This window comes from Polypterus senegalus, chromosome 6 (genome assembly GCF_016835505.1).
Source record: "Polypterus senegalus isolate Bchr_013 chromosome 6, ASM1683550v1, whole genome shotgun sequence".
Taxonomy (NCBI): domain Eukaryota; kingdom Metazoa; phylum Chordata; class Cladistia; order Polypteriformes; family Polypteridae; genus Polypterus; species Polypterus senegalus.
In genome coordinates this window covers 30,866,682-30,892,755 of record NC_053159.1, presented here as the reverse complement: position 1 = coordinate 30,892,755, position 26,074 = coordinate 30,866,682, and the positions used below count along the sequence as shown (strand labels likewise).

Sequence of the window (26,074 nt, the reverse complement as noted above, 5' to 3'; positions counted from 1 at the left end):
AAAGAATGATGCCAAACATATATATGCAGGTTTTAAAATAAGTCCAATTTAAAGTGACAAAAAATGTGACATAAAAGCGTTGCACTTTAAGGCTTAGGATTTCATAGATAGATAGATAGATATGAAATACACTATATAATAAATAGATCGTTATGAAAGGCACTATATAATAGATATGAAAGAATATATAATTGATAGATGCGAAAGGCACTGGATAAAAAATAGATAGTTATGAAAGGCACTATATAATGGATAGATTGATACTAGCCAAATTGCCCAGCGTTGCCCGAGTATATTTGCAGTATGGATTAAGGAAAGAAAATGAAGGTTTATGTCTTTTTTTAAATAGTGACTCTGTTGTTATTGCTAGCTGTCTGATCCGTCATCCACACTGCATCTCCATCATTGTTTCTGTTCTTGCAAGTCAAGAATTTGTTCTTTTTTGGTCCAAATGTATTCCAGAATTATGTTAACTCCTTGTTGGGTTTTAACCACGGACACTGTTGTGTCTGACTCACCCTCTTAGTCCAAGGTGGCCAGTTTGTAGCGCTTAAAATTATGAAGAAAAGTCAACACATCGGGTGTTAAACCATCTTTTGAGTGTGTTTTATGTAACTCTGCACTTCCACTCCTGCTTAAGCCTCACCCACCACCAACTGCAAAAGCACAATAAAATTGATATTAGAGTATATTGGAGCAGCACACAGTATTAAATTTAAAAAAACAAAAACAAAAAACACTTTTGAGATCCCCAGGGTCATAAGTTTGGTTTCCAAAGGGGGGTCTCTCTTATTTGTATGGTCCTAGAGGGCAACTACACAAACTCTGGTCCAGATTGGTCAAAGGGTGTAGGATTGTAAAAATTGCTCTCGGTCAGCAGGTGACACTGGCATTAAAGCAGAAACCCAGAGGTCAAAATCTTGGGTTCCAAAGTGGTCTATATCTTGTTACTATTGTCCTAGGGAGTAACTATGCCAAATTTGGTCCACATCAGTCAAAGGGTGTAGGATTGCATAGGGAGCATACAGACAGACAGACGATATATTGTCAGCCGATTTCTAGTTTGTGGCCATTTATTTTACTTTGTTTGCAGTAATTGTTCTGTCTGCATCTTTTGTTGTTTGAGGTACAGTGGTGCACCATTTTCAGCCACAGCAATTCGTCAAGCATAGTTGGCAGGCATTTTCCTAGTCTTCAGGGACACTTAAGACCATTGTAACCCACTCAAAACTAGTTTGGTTTCTCTTTCCTCATTGACTTCAATGACGTTTGATGAAGTTCCTGAACATTGTCATGGATGTCACCCAACTCACGGCAAAGTGAACTCTCCGACATTTGCTTACTGCCGATTACTAATTACAAGTGAAATTAGCTCCAGTATTTCCAAATCGCAGGGCTTGATCCAAAGCATTAAAAAATACACAAGAAATATAAGCAATTCTAAAAAATACAAAAAGGGTTTTAATTGTTTTCCCAACTTTAATTTTTACAAGCAGTTTAACAAAGAAACTCAACAAATTAAAAAAAAAAAAAAATTAATTTGTCTGCATAAAATATGTTGGCTTGGTGAAGCTTGATACCTTGCTTTTTCCATCATTCCAACCTCACGTAAAGTAATGAGGTTTCTTGACATTAATGCCGTATTCAGCAAGTGCTGGACTCAGGTCTTCCATTGTCAGTGTGTACTTTTTATCCTAGGAGTAAAGAATGTATTGAGTAAAAAAATATAAAAGCTGATAATACATTTAAACACTTCCCACAGTCCCTTTCAGGCATTTAAGTCTTTAAAAAACAAGGCTGGGAAAAGTATTTGCCCCCAGCCTAATTTCTTTTTTTTGCATGTTTGTCACAATTAAAATGTTTCAGATCAAACAAATTTAAATATTAGACAAAGATAACCCAAATAAACACAAAATGAAGTTTTCAAGTGATGCTTTCATTAAGGAAAAAAGCTATCCAAACCTACACGGCCCTATGTGAAAAAGTAATTGCCCCCCTAAACCTAATAATGGCTGTGCCACCAAGCCACCCTTAGCAGCAACAACTGCAATCAAACGTTTGCAATAACTGGCAAGGAGTCTTTCACATCGCTGTGGAGGAATTTTGGCCCACTCTTCTTTGCAGAATTGTTGCAATTCAGACACACTGGTGTGTTTACGAGCATGAACCGCATCTCAATTGGATTCAAGTCTGGACTTTGACTAGGCCACTCCAAAACCTTCATTTTTTTTTTTCTTTTTTAAGCCATTCTGAGGTGGACTTGCTAGTGTATTTTCGATAACTGTCCTGCTGCAGAACCCAAGAGCACTTCAGTTCAAGGTAACAAAATGATGCCCAGACATTCTCCTTCAGGATTTTTTGGTTGAGAGTAGAATTCATGGCTCCATCACTCACAAGTCGTCCAGGTCCTAAAACAGCCCCAGACCATCACACTACCACCACCATGTTTGACTGTTGGCATAATGTTCTTTTTCTGAAATGTTGTGTTACTTTTATACCAGATGTAACGGGACGCACACCTTCCAAAAAGTTCTTTTGTTTCACCAATCCACAGAATATTTTCCCAAAAGTCTTGGGGAACTTCAAGATGTTTTTTGGCAAAAGTGAGACAAATCTTTATGTTCTTTTTCAGTCAGCAGTTGTTTTAACCTTGGAACTCTGCCACACATGCCATTTTTGCCCAGTCTCTTTCTTATGGTTGAGTCATGAACACTGGCCTTAACGGAGACAAGTGAGGCCTGCAGTTCTTTAGATATGGTTCTGGGTTCTTTTGTGACCTCTTGGATGAGTCGTCGCTACACTCTTGGGGTAATTTTTGTAGTCGGGCCACTCCTGGGAAGGTTCACCACTGTTCCATGCTTTCTCCATTTGTGGATTTTGGCTCTCACCGTAGATCGCTGGAGTCCCAAAGCATTAGAAATGGCGTTGTAACCTTTTCCAGACTGATAGATGTCAATTACTTTGTTTCTCATTTTTTCCTGAAGTTCTTCAGATTGCGGCATGAGGTCTTCCTTTTTGGGATCTTTTGGCCTACTTCACTTTGTCTGACAGGTTCTATTTAAGTGATCTCTTGATTCAACAGGTCTGGCAGTAATCGGGCCCGGGTGTGTGGCTAGTGAGGTTGAACTCAGCTTTCCAGAAAATGTGATTAACCACAGTTACTTCATGATTTAGCATGGGGGAAGGGGATTACTTTTTCACACAGGGCAATGTAGGTTTGGATAGTTTTTTTTTTTTTTACCTTAATGAATAAAATCATTTAAAAAACTGCATTTTCTGTATACTTGGGTTATCTTTGTCTAATATTTAAATTTGTTTGATGATCTGAAACATTTAAGTGTGACAAACATGCAAAAAAAAAAAAACAAAAAAAAAAAAACAGGAAGGGGGCAAATACTTTTTCACAGCACTGTGTATGTAGACACATAAGATAGTCCAGTCTATGTCAATCAATCACACTGTCCTTTAAAAGGCGTGTGCTACTCTGACCCTGAAGAGCTCCTGTGGCTGCAGGTTTTCATTCTAACTCTTTACTTAATTAGTGACCAGTCTTTGCTGTTAAAAGACAAATCAGTTAAAATGATGTGAAAAGTTTTAAGATTCAGTTCTCTGAATTGCTTCATTTTTTCCTTAAATGGCACCCAAACAGAAATGAGATGTGAAGTGAGCCAAAACATGACCACCTAAGCTGGACCCTCAAACTCCAACCAATTTCACGCCAACCAGCTTCTCAGTTAGAAGCCGATTCATTAACCCTGTTACTTACTTCCATGGCGTGTTGCTGCTCTCATTCTACCACAGTAGACATTTCCAAAACTCTCAATTTTCTTTTTCCTAAGAGTGCTCTCAAAATGCTTTCTGGACCTGAGCAGATCACCATTACTGAGACCTTCACCTTTCTTTCCTTTCAGACACTGTGTGATGGACACAGGTTAGCTAGCTGGTCATGTGTTGGCTTGTTTTGTATCTCATTATTGTTTAGCTGCTGATTAAGGAAAAAAAAAAAAAACAAGTCAACTGAAATTAAAGCGAAAGAGCAAAACTGGTCAACAACTAAGAAAAGTGTTAGAATGAAAACCTGCAGCCACAGCAGTAGTCCAGGACCGGAGTTGGACACCCCTGTTCTTGTGCATTACAAACAAGGATTAAACACACAAAGGCGGCGAGGCCAACCACTTTTTCTGTAATAAAGCACAGCACACCATGTCCTTGTTGTAAAACACTATGAGTGTTTGCAATGCCAAAGTTCAAGATTCTTTATTTGTCACATGCATATTATACAGAACAACACTCAGTGAAATGCAAGTTAGTTACGTTGCCTGAACATTTTCCGTACAATACCTTTGTTTTATTTCTGGAGCTTCCTGAAGCTGTTCCTTTCATTTTACAGTGCTGCAAGGCATCGTTTGCAATGTCAGAGATGAACTTCTGGGCAGCAAGGGAAATTAAACGAATGCTACAATTAACAGAAAAACAAAATGTATTAACACCATGTATCTTAGTACATTAAGAAATCTCATAAGATTAACTATGTCCCTAAGCAAACAATTTTATTTGGTACTGCTATATTTTATTAAGTGTTTCTTGACACTGCTTCGTCATGTGACCTGCATCTAACACAGTATGTCGTACTGCATTGTTACTTCATATTAAATGTTTCTGCACAAAGCAGGACTAACAACTGTGGGGGGACAGCAAACTGCATTGAACATGGTTTTCCATTCCTCATTCCTATATGTCAGAAGTATAAGAAAGACGAGTCTGCACATTAATAATATTGAGAGGAAAAAAAAGGCAGCATTTGATTAAGGCTGTACTGTACTTTAGTCCCTGGTGGGCTGGATCAAAATGGTTCTTTGTAATAAGTTCTGGGTTTGTTTCAGATGGCAGCGTATCATGTCCTAGCATGCCCTGCAAACTCTCACACATGCTCTAGTTTCCCAGCTTGAGGGGTAGGAGGGGAGACAGTGGGTGTCGACTTGCTTTTTGCACTCCACAGCGCCGAGTACAGGATCTGTTTTCAAAGGCCAGCAGGGAAGTAACTTCAGGTAGGAGGCTGCAAAAATGCATCTTTACAGATATAAGCAAAAAAAAAAACTTACTACATAATTAACTCGTTTCTGGTTTGGTTGAAGTTATAAAACATAAAGGCTAAAGTCACGTTAATTTACATTTTTAACCTAGTCAGTGCTCCTTTATACATCTCACTGGAATGGACAGAATGGCAGTCACATTTATACAGCACTTTTCTAACCTACTCAGACACACAAAGGGAACCATCACCAATGTGTAGCATCTACCTGGATTACGTGACGGCAGCCATTCATGCACCAATAAGCTCACCACACAGTAGTCATTGGGTAGAGAAGGAGTGAGAGACACAGCCACTTAGAGACAGGAGGTTATTAGGTGACAAGAATGGAAAACGACAAGGGGGACAATTTAACCAGGCTACTAGGGTACACCGTACTGCTTTCAGAGGATGCCGAGGGATCTTTTATGACCACAGACAGTCAGGCTTGGTTTTACGCCTCTCCGAAGGACAATTTTTACAGTACTGTCTCTCTTTCACTGCATTGGGATCCATGTGCAGGCCACAGGGCCCACATCAACTGCTGGCCTCACCAACACATTTTTCAAGCAAAGAACAAAGAAAGTTTTAAGAGCAACTCCTGAGTAGCACACACGCAACGCCATCTTACCTGCTCACTGGGGAAAACAATCAAGTCAATGTAAGCTACAACTTTTGCGAGCTGGTAACATTTGAACAAGAACCAATAAAAGTTTATACGCAATCAGCCTACATAATTGGCTAGGATTAAGTCAAAGATATCAATGTTACTGTTAAACTTAAAAAGTATAGCAATGCATGATGAACGGATACAAATTGACAGCTACCTAAATCAAAAGCATGATTTTGTACTTTTCTTTGGTTGTTTTGGTTAGTCAGGGCCTGAAAATCCTCAAACATAATAATAGACTTAAATAAAATAAAATAAACTAGGGGGCTTCACTCGGCAACCCCCCCCAGCCTGCGCTACACACCAGCCACTTTCCGTCTCTGCCACTCCGCATGTGGATTTCACTTTCAACAAACAACAAATCTTTTAATTCTCGCCGATACGCTTTTTCATTGGGAACAAACACTACTTTTCTCTGATGGCAACATGAATTAGATGATCTACAAGTCTCCGACTTAAAGTTTAAATCCAAACAAAATATTCAATCTCTTTTCGCTGTTCCACTATTTCACCGAGTAATAATTTCCATTTGTTTGCACTAATAAGATCTTTACTATCATTTTTTTGAGACTTTCAAATTTTAGTACTTCCATTATCTCTGACCTGCTCTTCATGTGTATCGCACCAATGTTTTTGAATTCTTTACAACATTCTACTTTGTTTCTACTCTTTGTCTTTTATTTCCAGCCCTGAGCATGGTTAAATCTCTTAGCACAAAGTCTTGTCTCGCGGGACATGAAAGTATCTCTCTGAAAAAGTCATGTCTCATCCCAGGGTCCTATTATAATAGAGAGACATGTATGCTTGTTTTGGACAGAGTCACCATTAAAACTGATAAGATAAATGGTGCACAATTTACAGTTAGTAAAGACCTTGATGCAATGTTAAATCATTAAGGGGGTTTAAAATAGCATCATCTTCCATCTTGCATGTCATCACAGGTGATTAAAAGAGGCTTGAATCAGGAGGGGTCTCTGGCCTTTAAAGTGTTTTTCTGTTCCATTACCCCATTTAATGAGAATTAGAAAGCATGGGCAGGTTACAGCCCCAATACACCACAGGCACATCAATATGTCTACATCCAATGGGAAGATGAAGAACCTGGCTAAACCACAGGCTGATTTATGACAGTCCTAAACTGGATACACTGCAGAGATGAAGGAAACTCAGTGACCAAAAGATATGAATGAGAGAGTATAAGAACCAAGACCTGGAATATTGGGAGCATGATGGGAAGAAGAGTAAGGAAAAAAATTGGAAAAGTAGAAGTGTCGAACAAAAGGGCAACAGATATATGTGGTGCAGATGACAGCATTGAGACATGTAAAGGCAAGAGAATTCTTGGTGGGATTTGTGGAAGATAAGCTTTTCTACCCAGGAAGCAGTGATGCTGGGGTTGGTGTATGTGTGTTCAAAAATGGGTGGAGGTGAAAAGGGTGATGTCTTGTACTTAAGATAATTGTTAGTGAGAGACTATTGAATGTAGTTTTCGTATATGCTCCCACAAGATGGCAGAAGCGATAAAGACAAAAAGATGACTTTTGGGATAAGCTGATGAGGGTGATGTCTGGGGTTCCTCAGGGGAAAACGGTTGTACTGGGACAACAGGATTCTGGAGTTTGATGTTGTAAGAACATAATCTTGTACAACACTTGTTTAAGAAGGAGAAAACAGGCTGGCAACATTTCAGCCTTTTGCTGTAAGTAACAGGGTAGACTATTGGTCGGTGAGAAGATGTAGTCTTGATGAAAAATGCATAGCGAATCATGGAGAAGTTTGTGTATCACAATATCACTCAGTTGCAGGAAACGTTACCGTCAGATGTATTAAGAATAGTTGAATATATTGAGGCTAAAGGAGTAGAACATGAGAAATAAATAAAAGAATAAGAAAAGAGTCTGAATGGCAAATGGGAGTAAATGAAGAGTGTTTGATTGAAAAAGAAATCTGCAGTTGGATGAAGTGGGTATACAAAGACAAGGTGACATGATTATGGAATGACAATACAAAAGAAGGGAACAAAGGTGAAGAAATGTTATTAGGACTGGCAGCAAACGAAGGCAAAAGATGGCAAGATGGTCTATAAGGAAGCATAAGGCTAGAAAAGCTCTTGTGAAAGAACAAAATCGCTAGAAGGTGAGAATTTAACTGTGTAGTGAAAGGAATGAAAAAGTAATGTGTTCAGTATCATGAAGTAAACAGCAGTTACAGAATATAGTATGCGGGAATTGCCTGAAAAAAAAATACTGGAGGGAACATCATGCCTGGTGGTAATTGGGATTAAGGAAACCTGAAAGAAGTACATGGAGAATTTCACAAATAAGGTGAAGAAATTGAACAAGTATGTTTGTTGTGAGAAGACAGAAGGATCTAACTTGACATTTTTCAAAGAGCAAATTGTGAAAGCCCTAAAGATGAAGAAGAAGGAGAAAATGGCAGGCTCAAGTGAAGTGGTGTTGGAAATGTTCACGGCATCAGAGAACCCTGAAGTTGAATGGCTTACAGCCCTGTGTAACCCAATTGTGCTAGATGGGAGAATTCTTTAATATTAGAAACAAGGTGTGCTATTCGATCAATTGAGAATTAAAAGATGTAGTTAGGTTCAGGCCTAGGAAGGTAACTGATCAATCTTGGTTTCCAAGCAAATGTAGAAAAAAAAATCCATCAAGCAGAGGGGAAAAAAGCTCTACAGATCTGGAAAAGGCATTTGACTGGGAGCCACAATAAATGGTGAGGTGGACATTGACAAAATTAATTGTGGATAAATAACATCACAGCAGACATTAACCAATGCAGGAGGAAGTGTTCAGAACAGTAAGTGGGATAAGTGAAAGTTCTGAAAGGAAAGTAAGGCTGCATCGGGGTCTGTTCTAAGTGTGTTGCTTTTTATGAGATAGTGATGACCATAGAAATGTACTATGTGAATGACTGCCATAGGAACTGTTGCATAGATGGTAAAAAACTGAAGGTGGAAAGCTAGTTTGGAAACAAACATCCTTGAGGTAAACACAGTAAACACAGACCAAAGGTGGGGGTGCTATCATGCAGCTTGTGACAAGAGACTTATTTTTTAAAGACTACATCAGCACTCCACATCTTAGTCTATGGGCACAACATGCTATGGTATGTCTACTGAGATTTTTACATTCCCTTGAGCTGTTTTGTTTTGAAAAACAATGCAATCATCGCAAAGTACGGACCAATTTAACACAGATGTTTCCCTTGCTCCTCAACCAAAATAATGCCAGTAGATTTGGTCATGCACACACCCTGCCAGAGTCTCTGCAGTTCTCACTTTGCTCCAAATTACTTTCAAAACACTATTATTCAAAAGCATGAATCAGTGATAAAGCCATCCACTCATCACATTAACAATTCTAAATCCTAGGAGAGATTCTTAGCATAATGGCTATACGTACATTTAGAAATCAAAAGATGGAAAATTGTGAAGCGATTGTTACACAAATATGCTTCCCATAATCCCTATTACACTACAGTCAACTTACATTCTGGGGTCAGATGCTTCAAATCCTGCCCGGTTCAAATAGTATCCCGTCACAGCATCAGGGATCTAAACAGAGAAAGACAAAGCCATAACAAATAAGGAAAAGCTGGCGTATTAAAACAAACAAAAAAAGAACAGAACACCACACAAACAGAGACACCACAACAATAATAACAAATCTTTAAAAGTGTAACAAGCTAACAGTTAAAGTAAGTAACAGTAAATGTAGTAACAATATGATGTAACAAAACCATTTAAAAAATGATGCAAATAACTTACTGTATCCGAAATAGTGTGATATTATAATTAACTCTGATTGAATTAGAGGGAGGCTATTTAAGGGGTAATTTCTGGACAGTTTTACTTAATTTGTAAAATAAGATTCCTCTTTGAAGGCAAGAACATGTCATTGTTACATCTGGTTCCATTTTCTAATTATCCACCCATTTCTTCTGTATGTAAAGGAGCGAGGACTAAGGAGTAAGAGTCAACGGGATACACACACACTCGCATCACAGGCTACTTCAATGTTACCAATCAATCCTAGGGTGTACATCCTTCACGATATGGTAGGAAACCCATATGAACCTATGAGAACTTGGATTGCCAAGTCCAAAGAGCCAGTGTATATGCCTGCATCTGCACACATCTCTGAAGTTGTTGTAAATAACATAAGTTTGGACAAAATCAGCACTTTATTAAGGAACGTTACTTTTTAAGTAACATATTGTTGTACAGCATCAGAAAATGGACATCTATTGTATAAGTGTATTGAGAAATAGTGAACTACAAACAGCAGCAAGTACAGGTCTGTGTGGGGTTTGATTTTCAACACCCATGCAAAACTATTTCCCAGTTCCTTTAGCAATGATTTATTTTGTTTCATCTGTTTCACTAACTACACCTCTACGATGCTGTACTACTGCTAACTTATTAGGTATCTTATTGCAGCATTTTGCCTAGTGCTTCAAAGCAGCATTATAGGGCAAGGTACACTAATATCATGCAAATGTGGATTTTTATTTATTTTTTTATTTTTATTTTTTTTTTACATCTGACTTGAAAATTTCATCTTGCAGTGAGTATAATGAGCAATTAATTTTCTTACTGCTGCAGATGATCACTTGGCCTAACACTTATCTGACTTTGTAGCGGGCATTTCCTGATTGCAGATTCCACATTCACCCTGTGTCAGTGAAGGTTTTCCCTTCCCCGTTCCCAAATATGTGCAGGTCAGCTTAATTGTAAACTAAGTATGTGCATGTACAAGTGTGCCCTGCTACGAAGTGGTGAGTTATCAAAGGTTGGCACCACTATGATAGGCACTCACTCCCCATTAACCTGAACTGGATGACAATATTATTAAGTGTATAGATGACAGCTGTAAGGTTGACTATTCATAATAAAAATAATTATATATATTAAAATATAGGTTAGAAATTCTAGGTGCACCATTATATCTGCTCTTTTTATTCCTTTACATTTATACTATTAATATTGTTACCCACCACCCGATATTATTTGCAAGATATGAACTACTTATGACTTGTGCAATTTAAAAAAAAAACAAGCATATTACCAAAAAAAAAAAAAAATAAGAAAAGCAGCACTTGAAAACACAGATCTGCACCCAGAAAAGTACTGGTGAATTTCCAACATCATTTATCTTAAAGAAGAGAGACAATGTGTGCAACTTCAGTTCTTAGATAATTAATGGGTCCACATTTACCTTGAGAGATGTTGCTTCAACCAGTTTTTTTTCCTTTTTTACTCATCTGACAGCAAAACAGACCATCAATACAAATTACTTAAAACATCAGGAGTCTCGCATATAAATGGTGCCTACAGACAAAAATGTTGTGTAAATCCTTTTCCACTCTTATGTCGAGATGTATAAAAACTAAGCTTGGCGTAATGCTACGCACATTTTCACAGCAGCCTCACACCGTGCATACGCAAATTTCTGCTCAGTTTTGCAAATGGCCGACATCCAGTGTCAAAGCAGTGCTACTGTTTCTGTGCAGTTTCCTTTCTTTTCCATATTTGTATCCATGACATGGGCATTATCAAATACGCCAAAATTAACTTCAAATTGTAATCAATTTGTAACAATATAATGGTGCATGGAATGGCCAAACTATTCCAGTTATCATGGCTGCTTTAGCGTTGTTAGAAGACATTACAGATAAAAGAATTAAAAGAGTGTGTGCATTTACAGATCATACCGACTTCTCATCCCATAATGATGACTGGCTTCTAAGTCGATTAGATTTCCAAGAACTATCCTCTTGGAGCTGTGTGCTGTTAGAATACTATGATATATACTTGATATCATTTTCACGATGAAATGCATTAAAGTATGTACATTATGTTTTATAGATAAATTGTCAGCTTCATTTGAATAATGTATACTGCTAATAATTAAACATGTGTGAGGAATGATAGTGCAGAGGAAGCGCTGCCTAGAGCTTGTATGTTTTCCTGGTGGGTTTCCTCTTTGTGCCTTGGTTTCGGTGATGCTAAAATGATGTCACTAGTGCATGCGTGTGCTGATATTCACCCTGTGAGGAGGTCGAGCCCCATCTTGGGGATTGTTTCTGCCTCACTCTCAATGCTTGCTAGGAAGGACACAACCCGGGATGGATGGAATAATTAAAAATGTATATCAAATATTTTTCAATGTTTCTTAAAAGTTTGGAAGAATCCACATTCTAAGCTTACAGCTGGTTTTACATTTATTACAGATGCTTATTGTGTGGCATTTGGTTACATGGAGAAAAAAAACGGAAGGACAGCAATTTGGTTGGTACATTTGACAGACACAGTACAGCTGCAATAAATTGTTCCATCCAGGGATGCACCCATCCCTGCAAGCATTGTGCGTGAGGCAGGAACAATCCCTGGATGGGGTGCCAGCTCATCGTCACTGCTGTACCACCATGCCCCCATATGTTTAAAACATGCTTTAATGCATTTTATCATGAAAATGATATCAAGTATACATCTCAGTATTCAAAAATGTTCATCGAGTTGTAATATCATGAATGTAATATATTCTTTGTGGCCATCTCTGCCTGTGTGTTCCTGTCGGCATGAGAAAAAGCCTGTTTAAGAAGCATGTAGTGTTTAACGACTGGGTCGGGGAACACTTCAAATATGAAGCATTTTATGTGCTACTTTAGTTATGATGGGGTTTGAGAAACTCTAGTAAAATAAAAATCAATTTTTAAGATAAAAATGTTCTAAATTAATGGGAAAATAAATTACAACGTTAAAATTGAAATTTCAAGATTAAAGTTAAAATGTCGACTTAAATCTAAACATAGACCTTTTTCCCCCCCAGATGGTGAGCTATGACTTACCTTTACATGTTAACTTTGATATGTGACCACTTCTTTTTTATATTGGACATGGTGCGACTTTCTGAACTTGAACTTTCAAGTGCCTCTGCCATGCTGTACCATTCCATCAATTTCCTTCTGTTACATATACCACTGCTTAACCCTTAACTACTCGCACCATTTCTCATCTCATAAGTACTCGCTCGGATTACTTTATGCACTCATGTTAAAATGTCTATTTATATGCACACTGTGAGGCTGTAATATCAAATATTGCAATAATTTTTAATTGTACATGTTTTTAAAGTAATTTAAATATTAAATTAATATTACTGAATAGTATGACACAATCTGGGACTTGCAGGAAATAAACCTGTTCCACTTCTTCAGTACTCATTTGTCACCGGTCACACTTTCATCCACTGCAGGATTTGCACATGGATTACATTTCACTTCAGATGTTGAATGTTCTTTGCAGACAAAGTCATTGCAAGAAGAACATCTCATTGTTGTCATAAATATGCAAGTACCTGTGCGGTGTACCAAATGCACTATATGGAACTTGCAACTGTGCATCCACCCATAAAACTGGCTGGGGTAACAATGGAGGGAAACCATCGCAACATTGTACTTGCAGTGAGTCAAGCTAAGGATAGACGATGGATGCTGCTGGTAGGTTCAAGTAAAAGGATGTTGGACAAAAATAACCGAGATTGGTGTACAAAATACACCAGCGCGAGTAGTTACAGGTTAAGCCACCAAATAGTAAGTTTTTCCATGTTTCCACTGTCTCTGAATAAAACACTGAAAAGAAAAGTTTATTTATATTGATTTGCAAATTCAAAAAGGTTGGTCGGGCTGGGGCTGTAGGTGCGTGCATTTGCGTTACATTTCATGTTAATAGAGACTTATAAAGGGAAAGTGTGTGGAAGTTTGCTTACACACAGTTTTATAAATTTTATGCGGTTTTACGCAATTTATGCATCTGATTTTAATTTTTGTCAGTACGCAATGTTTTAGTGTGAATTCTACACATGGTGTTTATACATGAGGTCCCAGGAGAGGTGTGTGTGTGTATGTGTGTGTGTGTAAGCTGCTTATATACTAGCTAATGTCTCCTGCTGCTTAAATGAAACCTAAAAGAATTCATTAGTATGTTGAAATTCATGAAAGAGGAAAGGAAATATGCAAGTGTATCTGTGTATGCATAGAGTGAACAAATATATCCTCAATTTTTACTTTACACTAAAAACTACCTCATGATTGTAATACCTGCACAATATATTAAATCAAAATTGTAATTTATTGATAGAGCTCCAGACCTGCAAGTCATTCTGGTCCAAAGCATCCAACAATTTTACCTTGAGAATTCAACAGAGATTTTAACTCTCCATAAGGTACTTCTTTGAAAAATGTAAGAAACATGTACTATGTATTTATGTATGTATAAATATGTATTAGTCTCAAACCTACTGAGCCACCACAAGTGTTCTGGACTATGCTTTTAACTACATGCTATTGTAAAGAACTGTTAAAAACCGATTACCGTTGGTAATCTAGTCAAGTAATACATGTAACTGCATTTTATTACCGCCGTTATTTTTGAACTACCTGAAATACCCAGCGTTGCCCGGGAGGAAAATAAAGGTTTTTTTTTTTTTTTAATTGTTTGAGAAAAACAATAATAAAAATAAAAAAAAAACTTTAAAAATAAATATAAATTAACAAACAATAAACCTGGGTTTGCTTCCCGGGTTCTCCCCATGTCTGTGTGGGTTTTCTGTGGTGGGCTGGTGCCCTTCCCGGGGTTTGCTTCCTGCCTTGCGCCCTGTGTTGGCTGGGATTGGCTCCAGCAGACTCCCGTGACCCTATAGTTAGGATATAGCGAGTTGGATAATGGATGGATAGATGAAGACTCACTAATGTGCTTGTTTTGCGGTCTTGTGTTATCATGTTATGTTATCATCTAGTTGATGCTCAGAACCGGCCAACTCTGTTTAATTTGAAATGCAACAGAGGCGCAGTGCTGCTCAAAAATAAAGAATGCTGGCAGTCGCCTGATATATACGAACTGTGTAAGCCCGTACTGTTAAAAACACGGGATCCTAGAAAGTATTTAAATCATCAGAACTACTCTGGGCATCTCTCTGCTAGAAGGATTCATGTTGCCGAAGTGCTCGCACTGTCTTTATTAGGAGGTTTCCTTTTGCCAGTGTACTGGCCTCGCTTGCGTATCCTCGGAGCTGGAGTCCTCATCCCGACTCTACATCTCACTTCTGGGCCTGACAGACCCACTTCCACGTGTAGAAGTCTATTTAATTTCAAAAGCAACAGAGGCGCGGTGGTGGCGCTCAAACATATAGAATGCTGGCAGGTACCTCCAGTTCGCCCTCTGGTGGTCATTCTGAGAGTCAACTGGATGATAAACATGCATACAAGACCGCAAGATCACACCCCCATCCTACTCAGAAGGGGGTGTGTGGGTTAGGGTTGATTTTACCCTACAGTATTTTTAGTCGACCCATGAGGAACATGTGTACCAAGTTTCATGAAAATCGCTCCAGCTGTTCGGACGTGATGCTGGAACATGCATACATACATTGACTTTTATTTGATAGATAGATAGAGAGATAGAGAGATAGAGAGATAGATAGAGAGATAGAGAGATAGATAGAGAGATAGATAGAGAGATAGATAGAGAGATAGATAGAGAGATAGATAATGATTCACTGTTACAAAAATATTTAGCAACACACACACCAACAAAAAAAAAGAATTAGATTCCACCTGAATGTTATGCCATGCATACATTTTCTAACTTGTTTAATTGAGGTATATAGAGATATTATATTTAAGTGCAATACACTACAACTGTAATTCTTTAATTAAAAATGCACTCATTTTTAAACAAAAACATTGCATGGGAAAATGTCCATGGCACAGTAAACAATTTCTGATTTATGTACTGGTTTGTGTTAGGATGTACTTAAGTTAGGAAAAAATAGACTTACTGTTGGTGTGTAGTCTTCTAGCTGCATAAGAAAATCTACTAAAGGTGTTGTAGAAATGACAGGCTTCATATCTCCATTGGTGATACCAGGCGGCATGTAAACCCCGTTGGAAACAGATGTTTCAGATGGAGGAGCAGCAGCTGGCGTCACTGCTGGTGCTGAATAATGCAAACAAATGATTTAATGAATATTTTTCAAATGGTGTTGAGTTAAACAGAAAAATAAGCATGCAAAAGGCACTAAATGCACATAGGAGCTGCTACTTAAGTGCTAAGCGAACAACCCCATAACATAAATATTACATTATATTAGGTTAGATAAACTTTATTCATCCCTTGGGCAAATTCAGATGTATACATTAGCAAAAGAAAAAAACTTAATCTATGGAATTGAAAACAAAGGCAAGACATTGACAATTAAAATTATATGTGTCCAGATAACAACAGAAAATGACAATATAAATTCCAAGCCACGGAGGTTGCGAACCTCTCCATCCCTCCATCCATTATCCAACCCGCTGAATCCGAACACAGGGTCACGGGGGTCTGCTGGAGCCAATCCCAGCCAACACAGGGCACAAGGCAGGGACCAATCCTGGGCAGGGTGCCAACCCACCACAGGACACACACAAACAAACACACCCACACACCAAGCACATACTAGGGCCAATTTAGAATCGCCAATCCACCTAACCTGCATGTCTTTGGACTGTGGGAGGAAACCCACGCAGACACGGGGAGAACATGCAAACTCAACGCACGGATTACCCAGGAAGCGAACCCGGGTCTCCTCACTGCGAGGCAGCAGCGCTACCACTGCGCCACCCTGCGAACCTCTCCCTTAATTGAAATTTCCACAAAAGGGAGTTGACAAAAATTTACTGCCCATTGTTTGATTAAAGAATTTAAAAAGTAGTTGAATAGTTTGCAGACAGCATACAAAAGTTTGACCCTCAATTGGAATTTCACAGATTTGGCAAACTTTAAGAGAGTAAAAGCAAACATGTACACACCACCTGCATTTAATAACTTACCGTTGTGTAAAACCTTAATTAAATGTACAGCAAAGGAACAATCAAAAAGCTTTTCTCCATAAAGGAATTTATGAACAAGCCAAAAGTATTTGAAGTTGCTTAGGTGGGAATTGCATACCAGTCTAAAATTGTTAATACACTCTCAAAAATAATGTATGTGAATGATGTTTCCAAGCAATTGAACAGTCACTTAATTATTTTTTTGGGGTGAGATATCGCTATTTAGCCACTGCTTGAAACACAAGTGCTCTGGATTCAAGACTGGAACAACAGTATCATAAACAAAATGACAACAGTGGCTCTTGGGGGATTACAGTTTACATCAAAGTACCTAAACATGATTTCACCCTCAAACTCAGTTTGTATGTGCAGGTTGTCAAAAAGACAAAAATACAACTGAAGCGCATGAGAAGGAGTTGGCAAACATACTTACGTGACTATTTCTGACAAAAAAGGCAACAATGTCTACAGATGACGGGAGTGCAGTTTTTCATTCTCAAGAAAATCATGTTTATATTAAATAAAAAATGTAAAATTATAATTCTTTAAATTTTACTTTTTAGAGTAAACCAGCATATTAACAGCATTCACGCCGATTACCTACGTAATTTAAAGCACCAGCCTAATATTGCAGCTAGCCTTCGCTGAGCATGCACAGTCATCGGCCTTGGGCGCCTGTGACTCTGTCGCCAGTTGTCCTCCCTTGGACTAATTTTGGTGGGTCCAGGAAGACCCCACACGACCCGCCGCTTTGATGATGCTCTGACCCAGTTGCCTAGCCATTACAATTTGGCCCTTGTCAGTATCGCTCTGATCATTGCGCTTGCTCATTTTACCTGCTTCTAGCACCTTCAAGAATTGGCTGTTAACTTGCAGCCTAATATATCCCTCCCCTGGACAGGTGTCATTGTAACGAGAAAATCGACGTTATTCGGTTCACTTGTCAGTGGTTTTAATGCCGTGGCAGATCGGTATATTGAACAAACATTCATACATCTGAAACAATACAACGCTACTAGTGCACTGTAATTGGTTTTCTTATTGCAGAGCGCGGTTTACAGTGCACTCACTGCTACTCCTTATCACATGGTGTTCTTATGTTATTTCTGAATGCTACTTAACTACATCATATGTTAAGTGGTACTTTAGTCTTTAGCACTGAAAACACGATTATGGCCCGGCGCCTATGTGAAGTATGCCTCTTGTCTTCCTTGTCCACAGGTTGTCACACTCGCTCGGGAAAAGAACACGTAGCTTGAACATGGTTAACATTTGTAAATTCTCTGGGGAAACATTTTCATCAAACTACACAAATCTCTCAGAGAACTCGCCAAGTTTAGTAACAAGGCGTATCTAGATTAGTTATTCTTACCTCGGGACCTCTAACACTTTAGGTGCGTTAAAAGGAACTGCGTAAAGTGCTTGACACAAGAAATCCATACCAGAAGAACGATAAAGTCCGGTTATCAGACTTTGCGACAGCACAACATAGATGTTCATAGATTTAACTAAACACTCACCTGTAACAGATGTGGTAGAGACGACGCTGCTACTGGAGGTGCTGCTACTACTGCTGCTGCTGCTGCCGCCACTGCTCACCGTCGCACTGCTCGCGGATGAGGAGCTCATAGACGCAGCGACTGACACCACGGGCTGCGCATTGTCCGCGTTCATTTTTACGAAAGGAAAATCCACAAATATCTATATACTTTCTTATATCGTTCGCTGTATGAAATAAAAAATAAATAAATTACTGTGAATGCCTATTTTTCCTTTACCAAAGTAGAGGAGTCATTTCGAAACCTCTTCAGTACAAGGAAAACAAACAAATTGTTCAAGCTAATTTGTCCGGGTACAACTCGACTCGTCGGAATAAGGTTCCTGTTGGCGCGCACTTAACTGAATCTGATAGGCTATACCTTGAGGGGCGGGGTAAAGGGCGTGGCTGGAGGAAACTGGCAGAATTGTCATCAAATTCGACGGAAGTAGGGCTTTTACCTGGACTTGACATTGCGGAACGACTGGCGGAATTTCTTGGTATTTTCTTTAAATGATAAAAATGTTTTGTTTTGTTTATAACGGGAATCTGGATTATAAAAATAGGCGTGTCCTAAACTTATTATTTATGGTAAATTCCACAAATATAAATAGTCCAAGAAGATGCCAAACTGTACTCAATTGAAACCTAATTGCTCATTATGTAAATACATTGGAAGGAGTGAAAAATGGTAAGGCAAAAAAACAAAACAAAAAAAAGCAAACTATAAACTATTGGAAAGCATCGAATTTCAATGTACTTTGATTTATTTTAACCTTTTAATGTTACCGATTTGTGTATAACATTTACAAAATACCCTTATATATATGTACAAATTCCTATGTTTGGGATTAATTTCTTAATTAGAATTTTCAGATAAATTATGCCGAATATCATATCAAATAAGATTTACTATAAGAACAAAAATGCTAGTTATTAGAAAAAAAAACATTGATTAGGTTCGCTGACTTTGAGCCCAACACTACATCCAAAATGTTTTTGTGATTTTATAAAGATAGGTTGGCAAGAAAAAGTATGCATCTTTTGGAAATCACTGCATTCATGTTAAAGACTTAAAAACAATTCTGTCTTAAGAACTCAGCTTCTCTTAAATTTTCTAACCTTAAGTTTGTTTTCTTTGCATGTAACTACTTCTTTGACTTCTTTGTAAAGCAGGTTGAGCTACATGGTTTGTATGAAAATGTGCTATAGAAATAAATGTGGTTGATGATGGTGTATAATTTATCTTAAAAAAAGGTCTGATCTTCATCTAAGTTACAGTAATGAACAAACACAGTCTGGTTTAACTAATAAAACACAAAGTGTTGTGTTGCTCTTATACATATAATGAGTACATCATTCAAACATTCACAGGAGTAGCTTAGAAAATTATGTAAACCCTTAGGCTGATGACTTAAACGAAAGCCAAATGGAGTCAGGTGTTAGGAGACCAACCAATGAAATGAGACTGGAGGTGTGGCTTAGAGGCTTCTTTGACCAATAAAAACCAACCCAAACATTTAGAGTTTGCTATTCAAAAAGAAGCATCTGCATGTCTTACAAACAAAAGAGATCGCAGAAGAGTGCCAATCAGGAATCTACAAAGGACAACCAAGTCATTTCAGTGAGTGTAGATATCCATTGGACTACAGTTAGACAAACTGTATACAAATGAAGGCGATTTAGTACAGTGGGTACTCTCCTTAGAAGTGGGCATCAGCCAAGATGACTGAAAAGGCACAGTGCAGATTACTCAGTGAGGTAGTAAGTAATCCCAGAGTAACAGCTAAAGACTTGAAGAAATCATTGGCACCCATGAACATCTCTATTCTGTTCATGAGTCTACCATGCACAAAACATTGAACAGGAATGGTATCCATGGCACAACACTCAGGAGGAGGACACTGCTTCCCAAAATAACATCACTGCCTTCCAGAAGTTTACCACAAACCATCTTGACTCCGCAAAATGCCATTGGGAAAATGTTTTGTAGACTAAGATTGGAATAATATGCAGCAGCATACTGTATATGTCATAGAAAGAGCATTTTATACCAACACGAAACCTCGTCCCAAAGATGAAGTATGGTGGAGGGATCATCACATTATGGGATTGCTCTGCTTTGCTTTTGCACTGGGGCCATGCCATCATTGAAAGGTAAAACAATTTCCAAGTTTATCAAGGTTTCCTGCAAGATAATGTCAGGGTGGCCGTCCATCAGCTGAAGCTCAACAGAAGATGTGAGATTTAGCAGGATAATGAGCCTAAATGTTGCAGTAAATATACAACAGAATGTCTTAAAAAAGAAAATCCACTTTTTGGAGTGGCGCAGTCAGAGCCCAGTCCTTAAGGAGCTATACACACCAAACACCCGAACAATATGGCTGAACTGAAGCAGTTATGTTGAGAATTTTTTTTTATTAAATTTTATTGATTTTATTGTAATCATTTCATACAAATAGATATATTTTTTACAAAAAATAGGATTGAAAACAAATCAACCCCCACCCCTGAGAAAGAGAGCATGGCCAACAGAGTAAAACTTAAAGCTAGTAAAAATAAATAAATTGATGAGTTTAATAAGCGGACAAAGATAAATGGAGAAGAAAACGAAATGGGAAGAGAATCTACTTCCTCAGTGCTTTAAAAGCTTATTCTAAAATATTATTGATTAGATCCTGCCAGGTTTTGAAGCAGATCCTCTAAGTGAGAATTCGATTTTTTTCCAATTTCAAATAATATAAAACATCAGTAATACCCACTGTTTTAAAACTCCTGAATGTTGTGCAGGTCTGATTCACAGCTGCCAAAAGCGCTTGTTTGAGGATATGACTGACAAAGCAGGTTCAACCAGGTATTAAACCCAAGGGTTCACTTACTTGACCCACCAAACACTGTGAATGTTATATGTGTGTGTTCAATAAAGACGTGACTGATTATAGCTGTGTGTGTGTGTGTGTGTGTGTGTGTGTGTGTGTGTGTGTGTGTGTGTTATAAGCTAAAAAAGGGGTCTCCAACTCCAGTCCTGGAGAGCTACTGTGGCTGCAGCTTTTCATTCTAACCCTTTCTTAATTAGTGGCCAGATTTTGCTGTTAATTAACTCTTTGCCTTAATTTTAATTGATGCACAACTTAAGACTCAGGCCCCTTAATTATTTATTTTTTCCTTAATTAGCCACCAAAAAATATTAAGACTCAAAATGTACCAACACATAAACAACAACCTGCGTCCATCACACAAAAACTGAAAATAAAGAAAGGTGAAGGCCTCAGTAATGTTGATCTGCTCAGTCCGCGCAAAACATTTTGACAGCCAGCACTTTTAAAAAAGAAAAATCAACAGTTTTGAAAATGTCTGCCCTGGCAGAATGAGCGCCATAGAAGTAAATAACGGGTTTAATTAGCAATGAAATATTGCTTTAAGTTAAGAAACTGAAAGAAAGCTGGAGTTTGAGGCCCCAACTTAGTTGGTCATCTGTTGGCTCACTTCACATCAAATTTATGTTTAGGTGCCGTTTAAGGAAAAAAGAATCAATTCAGCGGTCAGAGTCACAAGAAACGTCAATTAAAACAAAGGGAAATAGTTAATTAGCAGCAAAAACTGGTCACTAATTAAGAAAAAAGTTAAAATGTGCAGGACTGGAGTTGGAGACCCCTGAGCTAAAGTATATTGTGTTTGTCTATAGTTGTGACTTGAATGAAGATCAGATCACATTTTATGACTAATTAGTGCATAACAAATACAGTATATATAAATAATTTATATATACTGTGTATGTTTGATGTCAATTTGTCATTCATCAAATTAAACCACAAAGCTAAGCTTTGCCTGTGATTGCAGTCTGTGGCCAAATGTAGTAAACCAATCTACTGTAGTCTGATCATTTTTCCTCACAAGAAACAAACTGTGATTACTACTACAGTGATTTCAGAACGTATTCAGGCTCTTTTGCTTTCTACACACTTCGGTGTGTTTTAGATTTAAATTTAAATGGGCTAAATTTGCTAATTTTACCCATCAATCTACATTCAATAACCCACAATGACAAAGTGAAACCACACACACACACATTTATTAAAAAACAAAAACTGAAATCTCTCATTCCTGTCAGTACTCCAACCCTTTGCTGTGGCACTCCAAATTGTGCTCACGTGCGTCCTGTTTGCTTTCATTTTCCTTGAGATGTGTCCAGAATTTGCTTAAAGTCCACCCGCAGTAAACTGAATTGATTGGACATCATTTAGAAAGTCACACCCCTGTGTACAGAAGGTCACACCGCATGTCAGGACAAAAACCAAGCCATGAGGCCCAAGGAAGTCTCTGTAGACATCTGTGATCCCATGTGGTGAGGCACAGATCTGGGCAAGGGGATAAAACCATTTCTAAAGTTTTGAGTGTCTCCAGGAGCACAGTGGTCTCAATCATTTTGAAATGGAAGAAGTTTGGAACCACCAGGGCTCTTCCTAGAATTGGCCATCCGGCCAAACTGAGTAACCAGGAAAGAAGCCCCTTGGTCATGGAGGCAACTAAGGGTATACTCCCACTAGCTATTTGTTCTGTGCCTGAGCACATTTGTCATCACGTAACCCCCTAAAGTCTAGTTCGTTTGACTAGTGTGCCCTGGCCTGCTCGGAAGAGGTGGGCCCGGACACGGTTCAGTAGAATTCGGGAACAGTGTGATCGCTAAACGTGACCAAGCAAGGAACACAGACATGATGTCAATGATGTGACGTCTTTTCATTCAATACAATTTTTGTTAAAAACAGGTTTTTATTCTCACCTTACAGATGAATGTGAATTGTAGTTGGCAAGAAAAGCTGTAAATTCTTCCCTTAGCATCATTTGTCTCCATAAAAATCTTCTGGTACGTGCAACACGATTAACTGCAAAACGCTGCGTTAGCCTGCCCTACATGACTCCAAAAAAAACACAAAATAAGGAAAATCATTTTGAGATGCATGCTGTCACTCCGTGTTTGAAGCTTATTTTGACTTTAAACAAAATGATGACAAATGTGTGCCCGGGCCCAGAATGTTAAAGCGCAGTGTGAGTTCAGGCCAGCAGGGGAGTAAGGAGGGCGGACAATCGCGCTGGGGAATGCTACAGAACTAAGGTGCCTACTATGAGTACACCCTAACAGAGCTTCGGGAGTTCTCTGTTGAGATGGGAGAACCTGTTGGAAGGATGACTGTATCAGCAGTGCTCCATCAGTCTGGGACATATGACGGCCCACATGGAGTTTACCAAATGCCATTTTAAGTGCTCGTAAGAGCACAAGGAAAAAGTTTCGCTGGTTGGGTGAGACAACTCTTTGGGCAGAACTCCAAGCACAATATCTGGTGAAGACCAAACACCACTCATCAACAACATAATACTATCCCTAGGCTGAAGCAATTTGGTGGTAGAATCAAGTTACGGGGTTCTTCTCAGCAGTATGGACAAGGAGAAGGGTCAGAATTGTGGGAAGAATGAATACAGCCAAATACAGAGAGGCCCTTGAAGGAAACCTGCTCCAGAGTGCATGCGACCTCAGACTGGGGAGACAGTTCACCTTTCAGCATGACAATGACCTGAAACATACAACCAGGACAATGCTGGAGTGACTTTGGGACATGTCTCTGATGGACCTGAAGTGGTCCTGGCAAAGCCCAGACTTTAAGCCCATAGAACATCTGCGGAGAGACCTGAATATGGCAGCATACAGACACTTCCCACCAATCAATTGGAGCTGGAAAGGATCTGCTAGGAAGAATGGGATAATCTGCCTAAATCCAGGTGTGCAACGCTTGTGGAGACTTACCTAAGACGACTGGAAGCTGGACTTGCTACTAAAGAGGCTCCAGTAGTGTACCACATGAATGGATTAATGCTGGTATGAATGGGAGATTTCAGTTTTTGATTTTTGATAAATTGGCAAACCTTTCTGAAAACATGTTTTCACTTTGTCATTATGGGCCATTGACTGTAGATTGATGGGAAAAATGTCAAATGTATCCATTTAATCAAAAAAACATCAGAATTATACTAAACCAGCTGCAGTTTAATAAAGATTCTTCATAAGGAACAGTAAGGTCATTTTTTAAAAACATTTTTAGTTCACCCAACCCCTGTTATACAAGTAGCTTTCTTAACTATAAATACAAACATTTTTTAACGTCATAATTTGAGCACACAGGCTTCGAACTTTATACTTAGGCACAAGGCTTCCAAAACATTAAATACATTTCTAAAAATACTACCTGTTCCCTGCAGCTCCGCCCGCGTAGTAGTGAAACAGGACAAACTTTAAAAATCAATAAAAAATGTAATAATTTGTATTGATAAGAATTTATATTGATAGCTTTTGTATCCGTGGGCCTCTTGATATAAAACAGGGGCGAGAATGTAGCTGTGATCTCTTTGCCAAAAATGTAAAAAGTTGCCAAGGTATCTCTGGCCGAGTGGAAGGTGGGTACGCTCCAACGTCAAACACTGGCACTGTATCTGATCGTGTTCAGCTCTGACGGGTGAGCGTCCCCCATGTGGGGAGAAGAGCACATGGCCAATGAGCAGGTACCCTCTAAAACACACGTAGCTGTGATCTCTCTCTCTCAAAAACGACAAACGTTACTCTTTAACAATCTGCAGATGATAATGTCTGCTGAACAAAGTAAGCAGAGGCAAGGTGCGCTCCAACACATGGCGACTTGAACGGAGGTTGGCGCGTGAGTGAGGATTGCCCCGCCTACCTCCCCATACCTGAGGTTCCGCCTACCCCTCCCCTCAGCCCACAGCCTCTCTCTCAGATTTGCACAAATAAATTGCTTCTGAAAGTGAACTATGATACTTAGCGCAATAAGAGAAGTCAAAAATCAACCAGAATGTTCAAGCAAATTATAGAAAAAAACCTGATTTACATCTGTTAAGTAGTACTCTCATGAAAAGCAGACAGACATACAGACAGACAGACGTTGGAATTTATATGTAGAGAGAGATAACAGGTCAGGTAAATAACCTTTAATTATAAGTAAATCAGTCCAGAGGGTCAGCAAAACCATAGTTAATATCCAGGATTTGAACCGCTGTCCATCAGACAGATGCATTTTGGGACTCTACCCCTTCATTAGGGCCAGACAAACTGGAAACTAAAAGTAAATCATTTTTACATTTCGAGACACTACAAAATACAACTTCAGAAACGGGGTATTCACAGAAAAAACTACCAGAAATACAAGAATTTAGAGATTTTGGAACACTTCTCAGGCAGGGAGTCTAATTTAAAATACTGGACATCTCCACTATTTAAAGAGCACTGACGCTGCTGCCTCGCAGTTAGGAGACCCGGGTTCGCTTCCCGGGTCCTCCCTGCGTGGAGTTTGCATGTTCTCCCCGTGTCCGCGAGGGTTTCCTCCCACAATCCAAAGACATGCAGGTTAGGTGAATTGGCGATTCTAGATTGGCCCTAGTGTGTGCTTGGTGTGTGGGTGTGTTTGTGTGTGTCCTGCGGTTGGTTGGCACCCTGCCCAGGATTGGTTCCTGCCTTGTGCCCTGTGTTGGCTGGGATTGGCTCCGGCAGACCCCCGTGACCCTGTATTCGGATTCAGCGGGTTAGAAAATGGATGGATGGATGATTGTGTGCCTGTTAGCCCAATAAATTAACTAATGCCAGTTAGCAGCTTGTTTAATACCATATAGCCTGAGGAGCATAATACAATATGATAAATTAAAAGAATCCCCAAAATTACACAACAGAGCATATATAATATATACCATAAGCTGATATATCTTTATATATAATACGCTACCATGGCTGTCCGCTTGTCTGACCAGGTTTTTAAATCACCTGTAGCTCTCAAACCGTGTGAACTAGTGACCTGAAATTTGGTACATATATACTACGTGACGTCTATTATCCGCCTTCGGGGTG

General features: G+C 38.9%; 1 protein-coding gene across 1 annotated transcript; it reads right to left on the bottom strand.

Moving 5' to 3' along the window:
• Positions 1 to 1,459: 1,459 nt before the first annotated feature.
• taf10 (TAF10 RNA polymerase II, TATA box binding protein (TBP)-associated factor) lies at positions 1,460 to 18,498 on the bottom strand. The gene is made up of 5 exons (XM_039755741.1): positions 18,152 to 18,498; positions 15,599 to 15,756; positions 9,248 to 9,312; positions 4,342 to 4,456; positions 1,460 to 1,694 (listed from the first exon to the last, which is right to left on the bottom strand). The coding sequence occupies exons 1-5, from the start codon at positions 18,303 to 18,305 to the stop codon at positions 1,605 to 1,607; spliced, it is 582 nt and encodes a 193-aa protein (XP_039611675.1). The 5' UTR covers positions 18,306 to 18,498; the 3' UTR covers positions 1,460 to 1,604.
• Between the last annotated feature and the right edge of the window lie 7,576 nt (positions 18,499 to 26,074).